This window comes from Lycorma delicatula, chromosome 1, assembly GCF_047948215.1.
Source record: "Lycorma delicatula isolate Av1 chromosome 1, ASM4794821v1, whole genome shotgun sequence".
Classification (NCBI taxonomy): Eukaryota; Metazoa; Arthropoda; class Insecta; order Hemiptera; family Fulgoridae; genus Lycorma; species Lycorma delicatula.
The window spans coordinates 135319144-135345594 of NC_134455.1; the positions used below are offsets into that span (position 1 = coordinate 135319144).

Genomic DNA, 26451 nt, shown 5'->3' on the forward strand with positions numbered 1-26451 from the left:
GATCTAGTATTCAAATCCATAGATTTCAACCTTAGAACTTTCAACTTTGAAATCAGCTAATTTGCATTGATGAGTTCATCACTAGACAAACCCAGTGGGTTACTATAAAAGAGACTAAGCAAAAATGATGATAGTGTAGACAATAATGAATAGTTCACCAGTAGACTAATAGAATTAATATTAAATCATATATTAATGATTCTTTTACTTATTTAGATAAGTAAAAAATTGTTTAATTATTAAATTATTTATTAGTTTCTCCATTAGATTAATTTTTGAAATAAATAAAAATTATTATTTTTTATCAATTTATAGCACTTCTTGATATTAACAGCTGATTTCAGTTTCATCAGTAATTATTAGCCAATTTTATTTATCAGTGAGTTTTTAGTGCCAGCTGACCATTCCAAACAATACTGGAAACAATACTGGAAGAATACTGGAAACAATACTGGCAGTAGTTTGCCAGCTACTTACTTGCCTCTAATTTTTCAAACACTCACTTTTTTAAACTACAGTAAATAGTACTTTTTTCAAACTTTGACTAGCCACTGTTTTTTTAACACATCAGTTTATTGAAGTCTGATGTGATCTTTTTTTTAATCTTTAAATAAGCTTTAAAAATTTGTTTGCCATATATTTATATTTAAACTTTTTAACCTCCTCTCATCTACAGCTCCCAAAAAACCAGGGAGGATTTTGTGGTAACCAGCATCTTTTTTTTTTACAAAACTTGTTTCTTAGTTAAGGTAATGAAATGTAGAATCATCAAGATATGTGTGACATTATCAGGCCTTCAAATGTAGCTTGCAGTAAGCGCATAGAGTGTTATGGGGCTGGGGCTGGGGCTGTAAAATAATGCATACAGTTTAGACAAAAAGAATATTTTCTGTTTGTGACTCAATGCATTCTTTAATAGTCCTTAAGTTTTTATGCTTGAAGTTACTGAGCAAAATGTAAAAATTCATGAAATATTTAAAAAGAGAAATCAGTACTGAATTTAATATTAGTATAGTTGATTCCACTGATTCTGTATCCCAGATAAGTTATTAGAATGTTTGTATAATTCACTGGTGAAAGATTAGTGTATGATTTCGTAGACAAAGTACATTTCTTAGTAAGATAGTATTTTTCAATAATTTTTATTTTTTTAAACTGTTAACAAAAAATATTTAGGATCGGTTGATGGTAGAATAACCAGTCCATCAAAATCTAAATTTGTTTAACTTAAACTGATTCTTATTATTCACATTAAAAATAATTAGTAGCTTTATCTATGATGTTTTCATTTACCATAAGCTATTTTTGTAGTTCATTAATATACTCAAAACAAAATCTCCAGTTGTTAGTGATAAAGGAACCAAAAATTTCTCCCTAAGTCTTTTAAAAATTTAAATGTAAAATTAGCATTACTTGTTGCAATGCGGGCTTTCAAGAAGCAATGAATATGCTATTTAAAAAAGTAGTTAATTAACTTTTAATACATTTATCACTAATCAGGATCTGAAAAAATTCTAGTACATTCTAATATACACAATTTTACAGCAGTTATTTTAGAGCAAGTTATTGGAGCATCTTCAGATGACATTAGGTATCCATGCATTAATCTGTTGTGCTCCAGATGTAAATAACAAAAAGCAACTTCTTCTCAGGGACAGTCTTACACTGATGATCTCCATGACAGAACACTATCTTTAATTGGTGCAGCTTACTATTAAATTGTCTATCATTCATTCTACCAAGTTGCTTTCAGCTGGTGTTTGCAAAACATAATTGGTTAGAATGAAAAACATTATATGTGCAAATTGATTGAGCACAAGTTAAATTACCTTATTCATTTCCTGGGATCCAATAGGTTTGGAGTGTAGCAGAAATAAATAGATGTATTGCATATCTAACAGAAAGACAGATGCGTCAGTGTCGATAGTATTGAATGATACCGGTGTTCTTTGGTGGTTGGGTTTCAATTAACCACACGTCTCAGGAATGGTCTACCTGAGATGGTACAAGAGTACACTTCATTTACATTCATACATATCATCCTCTGAAGTAATACCTAACAGTAGTTCTGGAGGCTAAACAGAAAAAGAAAGTTTGATAGTATTGAATGAGATGTAAATATATCAGGCAGTGTTTGAAGACCATTATAAATATAGTCATAAGTTCTTGTATTCTGTCACTGAATCATAGAACACAAGCACACAAGAATTTGATAGTGTTCATTTTCAGTATAATAGGGGGCTAAAATAACTATGGTCATAATATACTTTTAAGTATGGCTACAATGTAGTAAAAAAATGTTAAACATGTAAAAAAATGACCAAACATGAAACTACATAACCAAACAATAAAGGAACAGTCATCCAAATCACCTCATAAATTCATCAGTATAAATTATTATTTCTGGATTCACCTGGGAAAAAAGTGGAAAATTCCTGTCTTGGACATCAGTTAATTTGATTTTTATTGGTTTTCTTATTAACTAAAGATGACAGTGAAGTGGTAAAAATTCCCATGATAGAAAAGCTCACAGGTAGTTAATACAGCTGGTATCTTAACAACTAGTTTGTTAAACACTCATTGAGGCTATAAGTTGGGGATGTTCCACAAAATGGTAACTCAGTCTACTTCAAAATAAAATATAGCGTAGGGGATGAGGTCATAAACAGCCACAACATAATGAAAAACAAATAAAATTTTCAATTATAATATATAAGATTCTTCTTAAACATGTATGTTGTGCAACTTTGCATTGTAGGTTTAGAACTGCACTCAAGATTGGTAGTTGTTTACATGATATGTTAACAAGGTTTTAAGTACATGATATCTGCTGTACTTTTGACATTTTATTTATTTTTAATCAATCCATTATAATGGGAAGTTACTTTATATTTCTACCTTAAATATAATTTACATAAATATTATTATAAAAATTTACAATTAATATAAACTGTAGTGATATTATGAGGGATACAACCAAAAGAGGTGTTCATCTTAATACATATATTATTCATCTTAACAATCTAGTGTTTCTGGTTTTCAGTTTCTCATTTTTTCCTACAGATAGGTCTTACACTTTTCTTAGTAACGTTATTTGATTCTTTCTCTTTATGTAAGTGCCTTTGCTACTGCACATTTTTTCCATTTATTATATATTCTAATTAAAAATTTGATTTTATTATGTTTCATGAGTAGCCAAGAGAAAACTCACATTCTTCATTAAAATTCTCTTTGTTGGGTTAGAATAAAATGCACCAGTTGCAAGATAAAGAAAGTTGTTATAGAAGGGAAGACTTCTTAGGGAATAAGGACAAAACTTTTTTTAATTTCTATTAAACCTAGAGGTTATTTCAGAACAGTAAAGAAGGACATCCCAACCCCGTAGGGGAAGTCACACCACCACCACCCCGTACCTAGCCCTGATGGGCTTTAACGGGAAGTGCACATAAATGTATCTTTTTAGAACAATTATTATGGCAGATAATAAAATGTAAAAGTATGGCAAAAGTATGATGGGTGGATAGTCTGATGATGTGTTAAGGAGAGTTGATGTGGTGAAACCTTACCTTTTTAAATATTTTAAAGCAAAGAATAGATATAAGTAGGTTGGCAATTTGTTAACGCATGATGAGTTAATTAACACAATAATAGAAAGTGCTGAGGAAGGGAAAAACACTAGAGGTAGGCCAAGGCTGAGGTACATCTTTCAGATTATGGATGATATGAACTGTGGAACTTACATGGAGTTGGAGGGCTTGTAGAAAATCGTGATGTACATAAATAAGCTGCAAATTATACAGCTTATTGCACCAAAATATACATTCCCTTGGAAATCTAAACTGCTAGTTAAAATGAATTATTCAACCAAATATTTTTTTTAAATTGATTATTTTCTAGAACTACAATTTCCAAAAATACTGAACATATGTAGTATTGAGTTTGATGTATATCGCTTAAAATATTTTATAAGTTAAAGAGAATATTGTAATGTTTGGAACACTCTTTGACTAATATTATAATATTAAAATTAATTGTATGTTATAGTGGTACTAAAAAACAGTGTGTATTACCTTAAAGTAAAAAAGCAATAACAAAATAGTAGAATGCTGCACCCTGTATTCCCTCTCAGCCATAATAAAATTATAAAAAAAATTAAATTTTAACACTTTATTCACTTAGCATCATCATTTCCCTTTTTTTTATTAAGAAAAAAATTGTGACTTGCCCATGATGAGTATTGGTGATGAAAACTATTTAAAATCTAATTTTTAACAATAAACCAAATTGTTGAAATAAAATATTTTAATAACAATTTTTGTCCTTTCAGTCCACTTGTTCCTTTCAGTCATATTTACAAGTATCTACAGTGAATGTTGTGCTGCTGTTTTTCATTCTAATGTTATTTCTGATTGATTTTAAATTGCAAAAGTGCATACTTAAATGTAGGATGTGAAATAAATATAATTACATCTCTTCACTTAATTTATTATTCTGATTACAGCCACAAAAGTCATTGAAAGTAATATAACATACTATATTTTTCAGTGTATAAGACGCTCGCTCCTATGTGTAAGACACACCGAAGAAATTTAATACATTTTTTTGGAAAAAAAACTAAAATTTAAAGTATGATTAAAAAAAATTGATTAAATAATAAACTAACTTTTCAGAAACTTGCAAATCCCATGTCACTGTCATCTGAATCTTCTTTCTCATCAATGTCTTTATCATCATCTTCTTCATACAAGAAATGATCTTCATTTCCGTCAAGGGTGTTGCTAATTCCACATTTCAAGAAAGATTTAACCATAGTTTGTTCATTCACTTTTGATCACGGTGTCTTAAGCCAATTGCACACTTGATGGCCGTTTCAGAACACCCTTTGGTGTTAGCTGATGCACAACAGGCTTCATCATCCACTTGTTTCACTCTTCCCAGATGAAGACTTTAAAGGGCTTGTTTAATGATACATAAAGTGGGTGTAGTTGTGATGCAAGTACTCCTGGTATGACAACCAGTTCAGTATTGCACTCTTGGAATTTTTGTTTGATTGTTTCCTTCAGATGAGATTGGAACTGATCAAATACAAGAAAAGCTTTCTTCTTTAACAGTGCCCCATTCATTCTTTTCCATACTTTTTCTATCCACATTTTCATGCCACTTTCAACCATCCAACCTTTTTCATGAACATGTACACCCACTCCTGTTGGTACTTTTTCTTTAGGCAATGTCTTCCACTTAAAAATGATCACTGGCAGCAGCTTCGTACTATCAGCATACTGCAAGAACTACAGTGTAGTGTGTTTTTTCATGTCCACTGGTTTTGACTGTAATGCTTTTCTCACCTTTCTCAGCTTTTGAGGGTACATCAAAAGTTAGTGGTGTTTCATCCATATTGGCTATTTGTCCTATTTCAAAATTGTAATTTTTTTGTTGTTGAATCACATATTTATGAAAGGAAATAATTTTGTCTTCATACTCTTTTGGCATTTTTTGACTGATTTTTGTTTTTTTCGCATACAAAGTCCACTACGTTTCATGAAATGGTAACACCATGACGCATCACCTTTGAAATCGTCTATGTTACTACTACAGGCTACTTTTGATTGCATGTATGCAAATCATTTTTGTTGAAATGGAAATGTCATTTTGCCGATTTTCTTGCACCCATTTTATAACTTCGGTCTCGAGTTCTGGCCATTTTGCAACTTGACCATGTTCCATGCGCTTTTCTTTATGCAAATTGAACATTTCTTCTGACCACACCAAGTTCTAATCATTTTTCGGTAGGTGGAGGTCAAAAATGTCTTTCAGCTTCCGTGTTTCGTGTTTTTCCTCATATTTTACAACCTGCAATTTGTAACTTGAAGTGTAAGAATTTAGTCTATTTTTTCCATCACTAAAAACTATCAAACTAACACGAACTATCGCAACACGTCAAATCAATACTGATAAACGTCTGTAACTGATTACTTGGGTAAGAGATTATGCAAGTTAAATTGGGACTCCCCGTTCTGAGCCAATGACGTACTAGAAGTCACGTGAAGGTCATGTACAACTCAGTCGCGTCATTTACCCGCTATAAACATCTTGGAACATTAAATGGAGTTCGTATAACTTTGAAAAGAGGAAATAACCTTTACCTTCATTGTATAAGACGCACCCCATTTTTAAGGTAAAAAAGTGCATCATATTTACCGAAAAATACAGTAAATCTATAAACAGAATATAAAAATAATGTGGTCCTATTAATATTTTGTTTTACAAAGCATATGTAATTCTTTCATATAAGAGTAATCAAATCTCGCCTGCAAAAAAAAATTTATTTTTTTTATTTTTTCAAAATTCTTCAGTTAATATGTTGTTACAAAATTTTTTGTAACGAAATGAAATATTTACAATTTGTTCCTTGAATAATAAATAAATATGGTGAATGTTTTTCTAATTAACTTAAAGATGAGAAGGCCAACAACAAATTAACTCACATGTATAACATTTATTCTGAATAGCAGTCTATAGTAGCTACCAATGCATAATAATGAAATGAGTTCTTTAGCATGTGAAAAAATGCCTTGCATGACCAGGACTCAAATCCAGAACCTTCAAATCAAAGTCAAAGATGCTACACCATTTCACCACAGAGATGTAAATTCTTTACAGCAAAACTTAAATATTTTCTGTTTTTTAAAAATCTTCAACATGCATTTAAAAGAATTTGATTTAAAATTATCTAAGGGACTTATCTTTAGTTCTAATAATTAGTTATTCTAATACAAAAGTCATTTATATTTTATTTAAAGGAAATAAGAGTTAGTTATATCTATCATACATCAAATAGTTCAACATTTTAAACCAGCATTATTTTCACTACCTGGTTGGAAAAAGTTTTTATTCGTTTAATATACTTGTTTATTTTCAGCCTGAAGTAAAGGAAAAATTTAATGCCAGAGGAACTGGAGATCGAATTGCCACTGTTTTGTTTTATGTAAGTAATCCATTAAAAATCACTTTTACTAATATAACACGATATTTAGATAAATTTATTAATATTATTGTAGAAGTTAGGAAAAACATTGATTGAAACTTTAAGGAATTGCTTAGATGAAGAATCAGACCCATGTAACTGCCTTGCTTAATAAGCATTAGAATCATCAAAGAGGAGAAGAAAAAGTGTGTAATCCATACATACATTTATACATTAAACAACACCTGCATTAATACTGCTAAGCTACCCACTACTGACTGATCTATACATGTCAGCCCACTATCAGAATATGAGATTTGTCTACCCAAAGTAAACATGTTTCACTTTTAGTTTATTTCTTGGAAATAAACAGAAAGAGAACTTTTGACAGGCAGTATGTAAGGTAGGTGGGAAGAGGTAAGATGTCTTTATGCTAGTAAAATATCTGTGTGATCTTATACATCGTAGTTGTTATTTGATATCCCACTCCTTTGACATCCTCTCTCTATAGGTTTATTCTCTTTCCAACCATAAAGCAGTTACCTGTAGCTACAATTTGTTTAAGCATACAGCAAACCAGAACTTAACAGTAAGATGATACTAATTTAATTTATTGCAGTCCATTTGAGAAAAAACACTTCTATTTACTTTTAACATAAAAATGAAGTGAAAATAACTTGTAATAAAATTAGAAAATTGTCACAAAATTATATTTACTTTAAAAATAAAAATTGTAAGAAAGTACATTACACTATATTAAAATTTCATCAAGTAAAACAAAAAAATATTTGTTACTTCAGAGTATTTCTTCAATATCCAATAAGGTACTGTCTGTTGAATTATTTCCCAAATTTATCACTGTGTCTTCAATAATATTTTCATGTAAACTGTCTGCTCGCTTTCCATATTTGTTTTCATTTCAATTACATGTTGAATACAATTTTTTCAAGCATTTGCATCTGCTATATTAACTTCTATCGATAAATCTTTTACATTATTTAACTTTGTTGTGTTATTAACTATGTTGTATTATTACTCCCAATGTAGCCTTTGACTATCAATTCTATTGAGTTAAAATTGCAGTGGAGTAGAGGAATACGCAATGCGACACAATTTTTTGATTTTGCAATTTCATCTACTTGTTAATAAATATATTTTTGTTTAACTGATTTTACTATTTTTAATATGTTTTCAGTGTAAGCAATTTTAATCATTCGAAAAATTTTGATTTTCAGGTCAAAGCATTTGGAATTTTTTTCAGTTTTCAGGCAACGGTACAGTGCATTATCCATTACTATGACAGATTCTTCAGCAACAATTTTTTTAAACCACTGCATAAAATTGTCTCCATTCATTTCATTGTGATACTCTTAGGAAGATCTGGAATACCCATAAACCGTCGTACAAAAACCCATTTTCTCTTCCAACATGAGTTACTATTAACCATTTACCTTTTCCAGCCAGGATTTTCACCTCAATTAACAAACCTTTTGACCCCCTTTTGAAAAACCCGAGTGACAGACAATTCTGTAGTTCTTCAATAATTTTCAAAACCATACGTTAATGAAATTGAACTCAGATAAATTATAAAAATACTTTAGCAATAATAATACTGCTTTCCAAGTTTAGGCTTTAAATTCCTTTAATGTATGGACAATAGTATATTTCATCTATATTGTATTTATACTTTTATAATTTTTTTTGGCCAAATTTAGTGAGTTTAAAATTTAACAAAAAAAAAACTGATCTTTATTTACCAAAATATATGATAACAAATAAATCAAATTTTTTTATGTCGCACATCATTCACAATAAAAAAATTTAATTTCATTTGGTAAAAACTACTAGAGAAACATGCTCTTGCACTTGCAGCATAGTTTAGCAGAATTAGAAAAATAAGTTTTTTTTTAAGTAAACAAGAAAATCGGAACAGAGATACAAGAGGGTAAAAAGACAAGAAAAAATGAAAAGAAAAAGAGAAAAGCCATTCAAAAGTGCTTAGCCCTCATTTAACAATTCAAGTAAAAATTTCTTTAATTTACTCCTCTTAGTTTTAATACTTGATTTTGTTAATCAAAAATCAGAAAAAGATTACTAGGAGTTAAATTTACTAATTAGCTTCTAGAGTTTACTATTTGTCTTCTGGTGACTATTAAAGAAAAAAAACGTTTGGAACAAGTTATTTACATATAACTTGTAGTTGGTTAAAAGTTATAATTATTATGATAAGACTGGAATTTATTTTTATTTCTTAATATGTGATAAATTAAACATTGTACATGAAATTGAAGAACTGGCAATATTTTGAAAACGATTCTATTTGGAAGGATATGATAGACCAAAAACCGCTTTTAAAAGATATTTTTGAATAATTAATCATTTATAAATGTGAGTATTAAGTGCCATTCTAAAGGCTGTCATACAGTACTGGAATAAAGTTTCAGCATACTCAAACTGAATTTGTTTAATATTTCAGTCATCTTTAATTTTGCTTATTTTTCCAAATTGAATGGTTAAAAACTTTGATTTTTGCACATAGTAATCTGTGTGAGCATATCACTTGAGTCCATTACCCAAAGCAACACTCAAATATTTAATATTGTTAACTCTTTCTATAGAATCGGATAAACACTTATTAAATAGATAGATTTATTGCTGGTCTACAAGTGATTTTTAATCTGATATGTAGTATTTGATAAAACACTAAAGAAGTTTTCTAAGAAATTCAAGACTGGCACCATTAACACTAGACTTCTCATAAAAAATAATCAATAAAAGACATTATATAATAACCCTTAACTGGCATTATGGGGTCTTTTTTGACCCCAGACGAATATTTTTCATATTTTTTTTTAGGTTAGTAAGCCAGGAAGCTGACTCTCCAGGTATTCTCCTAGTTTGGTAGTCTAGGTCAGATGGTGGCCAAATCAAATACACGCTGCGTCCTGCTACCGAATTACAGACCTCTGGGCCATGCTACTTACGTTACCTTTTTGCCTAAGTTACTATTATTGCTTCAGGTATTACATCTTGCTGATTTGTGAATTAATTGTCAAGTGAATATGGATACAGACAATTTAAAAAGTGAATTAAGTGGAATTGACAGACTATTAGATGAAAGTTTATCCAATATTGATTTTACATCTGATTTTTCTGATACACTGAAAAATAAGGTTTGACTTATGTTGGTACCATGAAAAAAATAATAAACTAGAAATTCCTTGTCTGATAAAAAAGTAAAACTATACACCAGTGAGTTTGCTTTCACAGCAGGTAAAACCCTTGTATCTGACATGCCAAAAAAAAAAAAATCGCACTAATATTGATTTCTTTAATGCACCACGATAAATCCATTCTCCAGAATTGAGAAGATAAAAAACGAAAAATAATAGATTTTTATAATATGACCAAAGTTGGAGTAGGTAGTTTAGATCAAAAATGTATTTTGTAGGTCATTGCACTAGAAGGTTGTTTGGTGTGCAGTAATGAATATTGGGGGAGTCAATTCCAGGGTTGTATTTGATGCTGTCAATCCAATTGGTTGTATGGAAAGGCGGGAATTTCTCTTATCTCTTGGAAGACAACACATAAACAGCCATTTGATTCTGCGATTTCAAAAACAGAACCTGCCCCGAAACGTCGATCAGTAATATTAAAGAGTCCGGGAAAGGGTGAAAAGGTTACAGAAACTTACAGGTCTGAAAGCATCCAGGCCCTTCAGAAAGGCGAAGGTGTCATCTGTGTCCAAAAAGTAAGGACAAAAATACACTGAAAGGTGTTCTAAATGTTTAGGAGGTGTTTGCAAGGACCACAGCACTAACGAAATAGTCTGTATAAACTGTAAAAACTGATGAGAAAAGATAATAAAAAAAAAATTTTACTGCTGTCTACCAAAGTTTTCATGTCAGATTTCAGCCTGTTAATTGATATTTGGTTTATTTTTTTAACAGCAGTCAAATAGTATGTTTAAAATTTACAAAAATATAGAAATTAAGTTAGTAATAATTTTAGTTTTTTTAAGAAAAGGTGTTTTACTTAGGGTATACAAAAAAACTTTTAGTTTTAATTTATACTAAAAAATGTTAATTGAAATAAGTCAAAAATACTCTGACTTGTAAGATTTTACAATAACATATTGTAAATAATCTATAAATAAATAAAAAGTATTAGTAAACAACTTTTATGGGTGGAGGAAAAGCTTGGGAGGGGTCAAAAAAGACCCCACCATGCCAGTTAAGGGATAAGTAAAGAAAGAGTTTATGGAGGACTGAGTCGGATGTTAGTTAAAAGTAAGCAAAATAATAATATGCATATTTACTATTTTTGTTATTTTTACAACAATAATAATAAAATTGTATCCTGTTTACTTTAGATGAGTAATGTAAATCAAGGTGGAGCAACAGTATTTCCAAGCTTAAATATGTCTGTATGGCCAGAAAAAGGAACAGCTCTATTTTGGTATAATCTGCATTCTAACGGTGAAACTGATTCAAGGACCCTCCATGCAGCATGTCCAGTTTTAGCAGGTTCAAAATGGGGTAAATAAATTTTTAAATTGTTAAAAACAAATACAACCAAACCTTTCCAAATACAATTCTAAATTAATGAGAAATCTCTTCTAACGAATATATTTGCTTGAACCAAGGAAATAAATAAAGAAAATGCTATTCATAAAATGTAAATCCTTTAATGAGAAAATTTAATTCATTTTTGCTTTCATATATTATATTTAATCCATGGAATAATTACATTGATTATTGGGAAAATCTTTGCTGCAATTTAGTTCTAATTTATTTTTATAAACATATATTCAGTAGCATGCATAATGATTTTTTTTCAGATATTAACAAAATTTATAAAGAAATAGTGCATCAGAAACAATTTACAAAGAGGGGAAGAATCTCTTGATGTAGAAATTGCCACTGTTTTCCTAAATAGTTTTGTTTCACATTCATTCTTTAGATTAAAAACTAAACTTACATAAATTGGATTCTTTATCTTATCCACAATTATTCATATGGAACTAGCAGAAGAGTAATTATTAAAATCCACTTCAACACCTACTGCAGTTCCCCTGTTATTTTAACAGTCACCAGTTCTACTGACTCACATTCAAATAGTGACTGTGTCCCAAGATTTTTCTCAGTGATAAGAAAAATGACATCAAGGAATTTTACAGGGTACCTTATATTGTAAATGATCTTCTGCCAGTGTCTGTAATACTTTCATAACAATGATGAAATACTACTGATGGATATCGTAGGCTTTTAGTAAGAATAATCAATCTGAATATGTTGTGTAATGAATGTCAATATAACAATAACTTATACACTAACAACTACATAAAATAGTTTGTTTTTCTATTTTTATTGTTTAATATATATTTTTATTATATATATATATATATATATATATATATATATATATGCATCCATATAAATAATATACAGATACTTAAAAGTAAATGTCACATGCTATTAAGTTTTTGTAGAAAGTAATTTAATCAAGAATGAGATAGTGAATTGAAACAAAAACAAAATAATTTGGTTTTATACCTTTCGCCTTCTTTTTCCTGTTTAGCCTCTTATTAATTACTGTTAATTACCTTTCAGATAATACTTCAGAGGATGAATGATGATAATATGTATGAATGTAAATGAAGTGTAGTCTTGTACAGTCTCTGTTCGACCATTCCTGAGATGTGTGGTTAATTGAAACTCAACCACCAAAGAACACTGGTTTCCATGATCTAGTATTCAAATCCGTGTAAAAATAACTGGCTTTACTAGGACTTGAATGCTGGAACTCTCGACTTCCAAATCAGCTGATTTGGGAAGACGCGTTCACCACTAGACCAACCCAGTGGTTTTATTTCTGAAAATAGAAAATATTCAACAATAGTTTGGCTTCAGAAATGAGAAAGGAACCAAAGATACCATAGGGTTTCTAAGGATGGTTAAAGAAAAATGTTTAGAAAGAGGAAGAGGTGTGTATTTCATAGATTTAGAGAAGGCAGTTACATGGAATAATAATGTTACATGGAAAATGATGGAACATCTTAAGGAGAAAAAAGTAGAATGAAAATGTGGAAGATTAGTTAAAGAATGATACACGAGACAAACATCAGCAATGAAAATAAATAAGAATAGTAACTGGGTTGAACTAAATGGAAGTGCTGCAAGAATGCTGTCTCTCACTGACACTGTTCAACATTTGCATTGAATATATGACAAGAAATTTATTAGAAGAAAGAAAAGAACAAATAAGTAAACAATAAAGAAAATTTTATAGTAAAAGACAAGTGAAGGAAATGTAGAAAAAATAAAAAATTACATATATTTGTGGACTGTAGTGATAGAGGTTTGGAAGGGCATAATATAAATAAAATTAAGAAGAGCAATTTCCTTTTATTACTAAAGGTTTCTTTTTCCTTCAGTAAGAAGAGGAAAATAGTATATGGTAAAAATCTAGACTTAAGATTGAAGAAGAGTATAGCCAGATGCTACATATGGGTTGTATGGAAGTTCAACATGGACAATGAAGAAGAGGGAAAGGATTAGATTGAGGCTTTTGAGATTTGGATATGAAGAAGAATGGAGAAAATATACTGACAGATAAAGTGAGGAGTGATGAAATAATGAACAGGTTTAAAGAAGAAAAAGCATTTATGTGGAAAGTATAAAAAAGGGAAGAAAACTATGTAACTTTATGAAACTCTAATATATTTAGAGGTAGTAGAATTTTCACAATTGCATTGGAAGGGTCAGTAGAAGGAGGAAGAAGAAGGATGAATTTCATAGATAAGGTGAAGATTGGAAACTGCAAGGGGACAAAGGAGAAGGGAGAGATACAGATGGAGGTAATGATGGCGCAAGAGACCTACTGCCAGGTAGAACACCAGATAATGATGAAATTACCACTGGATCCAGTTACAAGAGATCTAAAAGTACATATGGTAAATAAATGATTTCAAAAATTATAATACAATAATTAAAAATTATTTTTTTACTGCGATCTGACAGCTCAGTAATATTAAATTAAAATTTTGTAGCAATACATTAAACCAAATTGTATGATAATACATATTCAGCCATTTTTGTGACCATTTTCAGTGATTTGCAATATCCTCAGAGTTACTGAGGATGGTCTCGATCACAATTTTAAAATTTAAAAAACTTTAAATTTCAAGTTAATGATAAGTAAGAAAACATGTAAATAAATGTAGGTGGAATATGAGAAATTTTCTTATAAATATATAAACAGCATCAAGGATCATCATTAAGGATTAATATTTTGAACCTGGTTATGGATGTTTAGGCATGGAAAACTGGAAAAGCAGTTTTGTAATCAGGACTTTGTGATGATATATTAATGGATGAGAGGAACTAGAGACAAGAGTAAAGGCGAGTTGAAAAGTGTTTGAAGACAGAAGGTTGAAAATATGGAGAAGAATATGCTTAAATGTACTGAACAAAAAATAATAATACAAATTTCAGATGAGAATGTAAGAGAAATAAACTGAAATGTTTGTTCTCTTATTTTGTGGAAGATGACGAATTGTTTGGAGATAGCAAACAAAAAAAAAGAAGAAATGGTGAAATTGAGATAAGGTCTCCATCATTCTAATTGATAGGAGAGTTTTTGCTAGATTAAAATGGAAAGTACATAAAACTATGGTGAGGGCCCAAATTGATTGGTGCTGAAATATGAACAATGATAAACAAGAGAATGTGACACTAATATAACAGTTACCCACAGAGCAAACTGGAATGTTACAAAAAGGTATGCAAAATATGTGCATTTACCTAGCGTAAGTGGAGAAAATAAGAGTTAGAAATAATCAAAGTAGTTGATGATGGGGCTGTATAAATAAAAATATCAATGAGTAACAATTCACAGGGATGAGTTTCATTAAAGAAAAAGAAGGGTAAGAAACAACAATCTCATACAAACAAGTGAAAAGTTGCTAAAGAAGAAAAATACAGAATGTTAAGCCTTGGCCATTAGCATTCTATCTTGGTTCATACTATTCAGTTTCTAGGATGCCACTTCCAAGTCTTATGGATTCATCAGATGTAAAGAATTCAGGAAATATGGAATATATATTATTATTTTTCATTATTAACATAATATGTTCAATTATTTCACGAAAACAAAGTGTAATGGAACCCAAAACAAAAATAATAATTTACTACAAAGAAAACAGGATTTTTCTAGTTTTTAGTATCACTTTATCCTTGTTGAAATAATAGTTATTTTTAATGACTACAGACAATTTCCAAAAATGAACATTACAGGTTTTTTAATTATCAAATACACCCATACTGACCATAATTAGCTTACTTGTAAAATTACTAATGATAATCAAAGAACTGTTCTTTTTTTTACATAGAGCTAGGACTGTGAGAAAATACGCAAGTTATATATAAATTAACCTCCAGTCAGCCATTACAAACAAACCAGCTCCATAGCAACAAAGTGCATACACACTAGACATCAGCTAAGCTTAAATATTGTCAAATATAGTCTGCCACTATTTTGTTTTATATCACTTGAGTAGTAAATGATGAATTCTGCTTCCTGCCAGTTACAATACATAACCCATTGGGTTGGTCTAATGGTGAACGCATCTTCTCAAATCAGCTGATTTGGAAGTTGTGAGTTCCAGTGTTCAAGTCCTAGTAAAGGCAATTACTTTTATTCAGATTTGAACACTAGATTGTGGATATAGTGTTCTTTGGTGATTGGGTTTCAATTAACCACACGTCTCAGGAATGATCAAACTGAAACTGTACAAGACTATACTTCATTTACACTCAATATATCATCCTCATTCATCCTCTGAAGTAATACCTGAATGGTAATTCCCAGAGGCTAAACAGAAAAAAGAAAGAAAGTTGCATTACATAGTTGCAAACACAAGTAATATCTGCAGCTGAGATCCACCATCGGCTGTGCATTGTTTACAATAATAATGCAATGGGTGATGTTTCTGTGAGAGAATGGTGCAGTAAATTTATTAATGTGGACAGCTAGGAAGAAAGAGAGTAACATTTCACTGTGAATGATGAATTTTTTAAAGAAAATTGAACATGCCATTTGTGATGAATGCCACAATTAATGAACATTTTCCCCAGATTTCAAGGTTTACTCTTAACAGAATTATTACAGACAGATTGGGTTTCCTAAGTACTGTGCATGATTGGTACCTAAACAACTTAGATGCCAAAAAAAATAAAAACTATAGATAGGAGCATCTTTGATTTTTCTTCAGTAATATCGGAATAAAGGATTGGAATTTCTTGTCAGTTTTGTAATGAGGACAAGATGTGAATTCAGTTTGTCAATAGTGAGATAAAGTAACACTTCAAACAATGAATACTCAGTCACTCTGTGAACAAGCCCAAAAAATTAAAATAAACCAATTCAAACAAAAAAAAAGATGGCTACCGATTTTTACAACCATAAAGGAAATTTTTGGCAGAATTTGTGAAGCCAATAATAACCTTACTTTTATAATGAAACATTAACAAAGTTTAGAAGAATTATTCAGAATAAACAGCAAGGTATGCTAACAAATGAGATTGTTTTTTTTTATATGACAATGCACAACCTCACACCATTAATAATAGCACTAAAAGTATATTAAACAAGTTAAGTAGCAAATTTAATTTTTTTACCATCCATCTTTCAGTCCTGATTTAGCATTTGATTTTCATCAGTACACAAAATCAAAGAATTAATTGGTTACTCAACACTTCAGAAATAATGATGAACTCATGGACGGAGTCAGTGAATAAATGAATACTTTAAACGCACCATTCTTTGAAGAGGGATTAGTTAAGTTGGTATCACAATACAATGAGTTTTTGAATTTGGATAGAGCTTCGTCGAGAATTAATAAAAGTATATAAGTAAATTTTTTTTCTATTTATTCTGTTATTACTCAATCGAAGGTTAATTTATAAACAGTCCTTGTTTTAATTAATAATAAGGCATTAGACAGGGGACATATTTTTAGAACTGTTTTGCACGTTACACACATGTTAAAAAAATTAAGAATGGAACTTTTCTTTGGTTTCATTCATTTTTCTACTATAAATTTTCAATTATGAAATAAAATTGTGTAGGTTAACCTCAAACTGATCAGGGAATAAAATAATACCACCTTTGATTTTTGCAAATATTTTGAAGAGAATTATTGAGCATCATACTTGATGGCAAAGACATAACATGAAGAAACCACATAAGATCACATCTTAGCTGGGAAATGGAAGATAAGAAAATGGGTGCCCCATAGTTTGACATGTGAGAACAAATTGCAATTGCTTACAAGATGCATTTCTCATCTCACTCAGTAAAAAATTGAACCTTTATTTGATTTAATTTTACTGTGCAATGAGAAATGGGTCATGTACTTCATGACCCATTACCAGATATTGAATACCAGATATTGAATATTTGTTATTAATAAGATGGTCGAAAACATTATAAAAACCTAGTTTTCTGATTGGTTTTATAATATCTAAAATGTTCAGAAAATCTAGTTTAGAAAGATCTAATAGTTTTTCCTACATAATCATGAAGTGGTCTCCTCACTTGCATTTCCAAATTACTTTCCAAATTCTCAACAAAAAAATCCATATGCTTTTGATGCACTCCACAGAAATCATTTATAAAGTATTTAGGAATGAGAAAGACTATCACTGCTAACATCTATTGTGATCAGTTTGAAAGTATTTTGGAAAATTATGAGAAAAAATAAGCAGCATTGGTAAACATTAAAAATTTAAAAAATTTTTTAAAGTAGAATAATAAATATGCGTGTGATCAAGCAATGTTACAATGTTACATTACTGTACAGATTTGAAATAGATTGATTTATACATTAACAATGTATGATAAAGTGCTGCCATCTACTGCAGCTTTTATAATTGTGCCATCCTCATACCCTGTAGGTTGATTAAATTAAATCTACTTCATATATATTATATATATAATATATTAAATTATATATTATTATATTAAATCTATTTGCATTCATATTATATTTTTTGATTTCTAATATTTCCAGATTTGTCTGAATACCAGATATTGAATATTTGTTATTAATAAGATGGTCGAAAACATTATAAAAACCTAGTTTTCTGATTGGTTTTATAATATCTAAAATGTTCAGAAAATCTAGTTTAGAAAGATCTAATAGTTTTTCCTACATAAATATGCAATTTTAATATTATAATATGAAATTAAAATAAATGAACATTAATTAAAATATGAAATTTTACATACATCCATCATTTTTGTTCACTAGTCAGAAATTATTGGTCTCAGTTTCTTGGAAGTATTTGCTGGAGTACTGCAAATCAATAGATTTAGTTTTTATGTATATATATATATATATATCTTTTGAAAATTTAAATAATTGATCAACATATTGACCACTGTGCTAATATATTAGGATGACCCTTAGGTATACATAATTTTCCAAAAGTTAAAATAGTGTTAATTCCTTCTCGTAATCCTGTTCTAATCAACAAAAAACTGGGCTGCGCAAAATTTTAGATCAATCAGACAACTGCTAAGCGACCCTCAAATGCCTTCAGGTTGGAATATAATATAAACAACAATTAATTCCATTCAAAAGTGGTATACTCTTCCCTATCTGACCAGTTTCTTTCTTTTTAGAGAAATTTATGTGGACACATCCAGGCAACCCCAACCATCGTTTAAAAATATTCTGATTAAAGTTTCCAAAAGTTAATTTGAAAAATTCCTGAAGTAACATAACAAATTTAAGAAATATTAAGTTTTTTTAATTATGCACACAACGTTTAAAAGAGAAATGCATTTTTATTAACAATAATTTCTATAAAATCAAAACATAATGTGAACTACAAACATTGAACATTATTCTTTGAGAATTCTTTCTAAGAAAGAAACCTATTGGCTCTCTTAAAGATTAATAATTAATGACATTTTCTTCATTTTTTTATTTACGAAGCAGTAATTAATTATAAGCAGATAGATTGTAAAAAAATGTACTCAAAATTATAACCAAAGAAATGGAACCAGAAGGTTGGTAGAAGTCCAGAGAAAAGTTTATTTGAATGTAAACCATTTTAAGTCCAATCAAAGTTTATGGAGAATTATCTTTGGAATAGTATTCTAATACGTAAACTTTTATAATGAATTGAAAAATTAATTTCCCTCTCCAGCCAAAATTAAGTTAGGTAGTTGTATGTTTAATACTCAAGTTTAACTTTTTACTCACTCTAAACTCAATACTGAATCACTGGGAGATTGCTGTGTGATTTTTTAAAATACTTCATTAGTTTTTCAAACTCTTGAGAGAAAAATTGCAAAGTTAAATAGCTAGGATTAGAACTTTATTGTGTTACCTTTCTATCTTCTATTTTTTCCAGTTAATATTGGCAGAAGTTATGTCCCTAAAATATAGATGAGAAACTAATATTCCATCTAATGTTTTGTATTTAAATTTAAGATCTGATACTATTGAGTTGTTATAAATGAGTTAATCTGTTGTGTAATCAATGTTGAAGATATGTTCACTTTTTTCAGAGCTCCTTTATCAGGGTAAGACACATCGAGCTACTATGACACTGGCATTCATAGCCAGTTATAGCACCTTTATCTTTTTCGTAAGGTTCTGGGTTCAAATTTCAGTCAAGGATCGCATTTTTATATGCTAAAAAATATCCATTTCATATTCCCACACACATGCTTCAGTCTTATGTGGTAAATTTATCATTGACCAAAACAAACAAAAGAAAGGAAAATAGACATATTCAAAGGAAGTGTGTTGAAGACACACTTTGATACCTAAAGGTGCTCTTTGATTATTTTTAAGTATTTTACAGCTTCTTCACTAAAAATATAACAGGTTGTTGTAAGAGGAAATTAAAGAATAATTATTTATTTTGTTTTAGTTTCTGGTTAACTTACTGCTGATATAGGCTGTCAAAAATAGATAAATTATTAAAATTAATTATAAGAGAATTTACATTACAATACATTCTCCGCAAAAAAAAAAAAAAAAAAAAAAAAATATATATATATATATAAACAATATATTATTATATTACATATATTATATATACATATATAAATATATATATATATATATATATATATATATATATATATATATATATATATATATATATATATATATATATATATATTTATATATATACACATATATATTATATGTATAAATATATATATATATTTATACATATATTATGTATAAAACATAGAGTGATAATAAAGCATGTGAAAAACTTAATTACTTTTCAATCATTAAATATTGAAAAATCAAATTTATCACAAATGCTCCTACCTCAAAGAAATCTATTTTTCAGTATGAATTACTACTTTGGATGTATTGCAGAGAACATTTAATAATTAAGGACAAATTGATGTAGAAATGAAACAGTTTGTAAGAGTTTTGTACTTTAATGACTTTTTGTTGGTATCACTGGGATGAGCTGAGAACAGCTGACAGATAAAAATTGTTCTGTTTATAACCTCAATATTGCATTTAACGATGACATGTCCACTTGAAGTTTCCACCTTAGTTGAATAATATTCAGCGCGATCTGTTTTTTGCTTTCTGAAAAACAGATAAGATTAGGTGAAAAACCAGCTAAAATTTGTCTCAAATGATTTTACAGTATGGTGAAAGTTGTATGAACCACAAAAATTTTTATTAGTGGGTAGAACAGTTCAAAACAGTCGAACCTCAGTGACTGACGAGCAACGTCCTGGCCAGCCGGTTGAAGTGTCAACTTCTTTTCTTGAAACCTGCATTGATGACATTATTCATGAAGACCAACATATTACAGTTGAACATATAGCAAAAACAGTTGTAGTAAGTGTTGGCACAGTTCATATAATGTTATCAGTAACAAGCTCAAGTACAGCAAAACAAGTGCAAGGTGGGTCCCAAAAGAATTAACGCAATAACACACGGAAATAAGACTCAAAGTGTGTACAGACTTGAAAGAATGCTATGAAAGGGAAGGTGACTCTTTTCTAAACAACATTTTAATGTGTGATGTAACTTGGGCTCACCATTTTGAACCAGAGTCCAAAAGACAAAGCATGGAATGGAAGCACACCAGCTTACCTGCCCGAAAGAAATTCAGAATGTAATCAACAGCGGGAAAAGTCATGTTGACCATCTTTTGGGATGCCCAAGGTGCTGTCTTTTGTGATTATTTGGAAAATCAGCGTACAATAAACAGTGTCTACTACTCGGACATGTTGATGAAAAAAGTAAAGCCAGCAATGAGAGAAAAATGTTGATAAGAAAAGGCGTGATATTGCTATACAACAATGCTTGTCCTCACACTGCCCAGGTGACCCAAGAAACCATTGAGAAAATGGGTTGGGAGATACTACCACATCCTTCCTACAGTCCAGATTTGGCTCCCTTGGATTTTCATCTGTTTGGTCCACTAAAGGAGGTATTATATGGAAAAAAGTTCAGCAACAATGAGGAGGTCAAGGAATTTGTGGGAAAGTGGCTCAAACAACAAAACCAAGATTTCTTTGCATCAGGTATAAAAAAACTAGTTCATTATTGGGACAAATGTATTTAATATTAATGGGGTTTATGTTGAGAAGTAGTAAAAGTCTCATTTTGTAAAAATACACAGTTTTTTCCTATCAATTTGTCTCTTTAATTATTGAATGTCCCTCGTATAAACCAGTTAAAATGATGGTTTACGATCCTACCCTTACCATTTAAAACCTTTGGGTTGCCTTTGTCACCAAGGATCCTCCTTAGGTGCTTAAGGTGTGATTGTCTCATACCAAAAAATAGATTGTTTGGAGGTAGGAGCATTTGCTAAATTTTATTTTTCTATGTTTAACTGTTGAAAAGTTATTTAAGAGTTTCCCATACCTTATTAATACTAGATTTTCCTTGCATGGGTATTTAAAGTAGATAATATGCAATATTAAATCTGTGATTTAGCAAAAATGGAAATGTGAGCAAAACAGTTATAATCTACACTATAGTTATTTTAATTAACATTATAATTATGTACTATAATAGTACATTATGAAACAAGCTTATAATGATAGTCATTAATACATGAGTGCAAAGTTACTTAGACACTCACCATAACTTGTGTCATAAACTTTGCAAGAGTGCACTAGTGGCCATTATTAGAGTTACATACTGTATTTTTTGTACAGCTGAAAAAATATTGGAATTATTGATTTAGATCAATGATAAAACAAATTGTTTACGGACTATTTGTTTTTAATTTTTCAAAAAACACATTAGACAATACATTTCTGTGGCAATAGATTACTAGTCATAAGTTCTGCCTTTTCTTTAATATCTTTATGTGTTAAGAAATATTCTTCCTCAGAATCTGATATCATTACCAAAGGACAAAGAGTATAATATAGAAACTTTGTTACCTATCAGTGTACCTCCAAATTAACTTCTGCTTGCTAATTACTAAACTGGATTAAAATCAAAGTAAAAAAGCAACTGATACTTTAAACACCCACCACTTCTGATTAGTCAGTTGTTGAAAAGAGTAGACTTTTGATCGGTTGAACACCTGTATCGTAATGAAAATCTGTTTCATAATTACCCTCATTGTGGTACAGGTACCAGCTGTAGAAAAAATAAATTAAAACATAGTTATAACCTATACTAAAAATATTTTAAATAACTTTTTTATGTACTATAATTTTATCATAACAGCAAAACTTCAAAAATACTGTGATTAAAAATGTACAAAGAGCTGTGTAATTAATGAGTTTTTGTTTTGTAGTCTGTAATAAATGGCTTCATGAAGTCGGACAAGAGTTTAGAAGACCATGTTATCCTGATAATTGAAATCAACTGGGAAGAAATTAATTTTCATTTGGTTCTCATAATTTTTATAAAAAATAATAAATAAATAAAAGAATAATTTAAATTTATCGGCTGTACAACTAAAAAAAAATAATTTATGGGCTTATCAGTTTATTGATAACAAGTTGAATTACTGAAATTAAAAACAACTTCATTGTGCAAGAAGTCAAAGTCAGTCTTACATTCACATCTATTATACCACATTAATTCACAACAAACAATGGTCTACATTTCAGCACTTTGAGTAGTATGCTATTATCTTAATAAGCACTGAAATAAAAAATTACATTAAAGTGCATTAATAAAGCGGATGTTGTAAACAGTTAACTTAATTTCATAAATAATTTCTTGCTATTTAGAACTGCTATATCTTTGGAATATGATTATTTAAAAGAAAAAGACTTTCAGAAATACTGTGGAACCATTTTAAAGGAAATTATCATTTTTATATGGCTGGTTATATAATAAATACAGTGAAGATCAACTAGATAACATTTTTTTCATCAGGAAATGATATTTATATTTTATATAATTTATTTAATGAATTATTATGTAAAATTCAGAATAAAAAATATTTATTTATAACAAATTCATAGTTTTTATATTTAATTTATGCACAATTTTTAACGTGAAAAATATCATTATTTCCATTTAAATATTACTATGAATAAAGTCCAGATTTATGAATACTTAATTATGTATGTAATTATCTAGCAATGTTCCTAATCTGAACCCTTATGTAATCTGAATTGCAAATCACATTAAAATTGCTGCAAAAATTTATATCACTTCTTTGAACATCAAAAAAAAACTTTGCCATAAAAATTCATCTTTCTCTTTGTTGGTAACTTTAACTTATCCATATGTATTATAAATGTTAAATCTTTGCTAAAAAAGGAGTCATTTATCTTAAATAAAAAATAAAATACCTACTTGTATGGCAGCAGACAACAGAAATGTTTTCATGTAAAACTGAACTCTTTACATCCATTTTAAAAGAAAGGGCCTTATTATTCTTTCATTGCTATTTTTAAACAAATAACCAAAAATTAAAAAAATTTGTTTATTTTTATCTTTTAATTTATTTAAAATACAATTAAAGACTTTCTTTTACAGAAACAACATACTCATTCAATGGATTTTTCTATAATAGTAATTAATTTAAAAAAAAAAGAAAACTTAAGTTATCTACATCTCTATTGAACAAAATCAGGGCGTTTAACTTAAAGAGGCTCCTTCACTCAGTATTTTATACTAAATGCATATTTTTGTTAAAATGCATATATTGTTGTGTGATGGGTAAAATAATATGGAAGATGTTGGTACAACTGGAGCTGTTCTGGAGAGGACTGTTTATTGTCTGCACATTTAAATATTATCAGTCTGTGTCTTGCATTGGTTTTTGAACAAAATTGTGTAATTGTGTGTTGTTTGTTAAAATGTTGTTAACTGTTGAAGAATGTATTTGTGATGGAAACTCATTTACAGATTAAATCTTATGTTGTGTATCTATGAAGGTTCAAGGAGAAATTTGAAAGGGAAGCATCTGTGAAAAGTATTATTTAGAAGTGGTTAAACAATTTTGTGAAACAAGTTCGATGTTGGACTGAACCTGTTCCCCTTGGTGCTTATGTGGCGTAGTTTCCCCTTGGTGAGTGTGTTATTAGTCAGATGTACTGAAAACCCACACTTTTTTTTTTAATTTTCACTACACCCACAAAAAATAGATGTATGGTGTGCAGTTTCAAGGTGACAAATAATAGGATCCTTTTTTTTTAAAAAAAACTCTGGATGCTGCTATCTACCAAGAGATTATCCAACAGTTCATAGCCTTTCTGCATCTGCAAGAGAATGAGCGTGACTGCTGGTTGCAACAGGATGCGCTACTTGCCATACAGCTTGCTCTTGTACAGAGATGCTATAGGATTTTTTTGGTGGAAAAATTATTTCTAATGGATGGTGGCCATGAAGATCCCCTGATCTGACTAGTCCAGCCTTCTTTCTGTGGGATTACTTAAAAGAAATTGTTTACTGGAGCAATCCACACTCCCTGCAGGAATTGAAGACAAACATTACAAATACCATCCAGGAAATAGACTGGGTAAGAGTAGCCAGGAACATGGTTAAACATGTTGACAAGAGCATAGAAGTGGATGGACATCATTTTCAAAACCTTCTCTAAATTATTATGTAAGCATTTGTCAATAAATAAACTATTATTTATAGACTAAACTAAGTGATGGTGTTTCTTTTAAGCTGAACATTCTATGTGTAAATATGCACTCAAATAATTTTTTTTAACACCTTCTGAATTATGAATTATTTTGTAGTTACTTTTTATATTTAGTATCTTCATGTATTTATCTTAATTTAAAATGTTTACATTTTAAATAATTAATATCCAAATATTCGACTTGATTTATGTATCTATTATTAAGTGCCAATCAGAATAAAGCTTTTATTCAGTTTATTGTAGCCGAGTTTACAACTTGCTATTATTTGAATGAATAAATAGATTAAAAACACACAATAATTTTTATTACAGAGTTTTATTTCAATCAAAAATAGTGCTGTTTTCCATTAATTATATTTTATTCAAGAATTCTACAAAAAATAAATCTGAGGAAAACTGAAATATATGAAACTAGATGGATGCATTGTCAAGTTTTTCATAAACTGTTATCATATATTTGTCTTATGATTAAGTTTATCAGTGTTATTGGTTTTTATTTATATATTTGATAATAAAAATTACAAAACAATTTATAAAATTAAATAAAACAATTGAAAGAAGTACATATATTACAATCATCAACTTGTGTCATGAACATCAACAGTAGAGGCATTTCAGAAATTAAATCTTTCAATATAAGAGAAAAAATGAAATACTCTTTCAAATCAAAAATTACAGCAAACAATTTCAAAGTGTTATACATCAAGAAAAAATAAATTTATATTCATAACAGAAAACAAGAGCAAAAAAAAAAAATAACATTATTGAACTGCTATGTCACACAATAATAATCTGACTAGTCATTATTCAAAAACAAATTAATAGATCAGTTCACCAATCAACAGATATTAAACATCAAAAACTTGTCAAATAGGCTGTTACAGTATTTAATTGATACACTGCATAATGACCATCCAACAGTAAAGTCATTAGTAATAACCAATCTAATAATACAATAATAATAATAATAAAATTAGTGACAAATAGTACATGTTATGTCGACCTCATATATATTTTCAATTATAAGATTTGAGAATTTTTAACAATTACTAATAGATGAAAAAGCTTGGATACTTTTAAACAATTCTGTTTCTAGTATTGGTAGACTATGCTAATCTTTTTAGAATTAGTTTTTGTTTTTATAAATGAAATAACAGATTTATGACAAAGAAACATTTTAAATTATTAACGCAAAATAATTAATAAAATGATGCAGTCAGAAAAAGATACGATTTACTTAAATATATTCTTAACAAAGAATTTATTGACATAATTATAGATAATGTATACAATTATAATAATTATCACACTCCATATGATAATAAAAATTTTTCTACAGCATAATAAATA

The 26451-nt window shown here is 29.2% G+C and overlaps 1 protein-coding gene across 2 annotated transcripts in view; it reads left to right on the plus strand.

Moving 5' to 3' along the window:
• LOC142322645 (prolyl 4-hydroxylase subunit alpha-1-like) overlaps positions 1-23455 on the plus strand; it is a 67406-nt gene extending 43951 nt beyond the window's left edge. For both annotated transcript variants that reach the window (XM_075361727.1, XM_075361732.1), the window contains exons 10-12: positions 6920-6985; positions 11337-11502; positions 22786-23455. In XM_075361727.1, the coding sequence (XP_075217842.1) occupies positions 6920-6985; positions 11337-11502; positions 22786-22850 (297 nt within the window). In that variant the 3' untranslated portion in view covers positions 22851-23455. The remainder of the gene's footprint in view (positions 1-6919; positions 6986-11336; positions 11503-22785) is intronic.
• The last annotated feature ends 2996 nt before the right edge of the window (positions 23456-26451 follow it).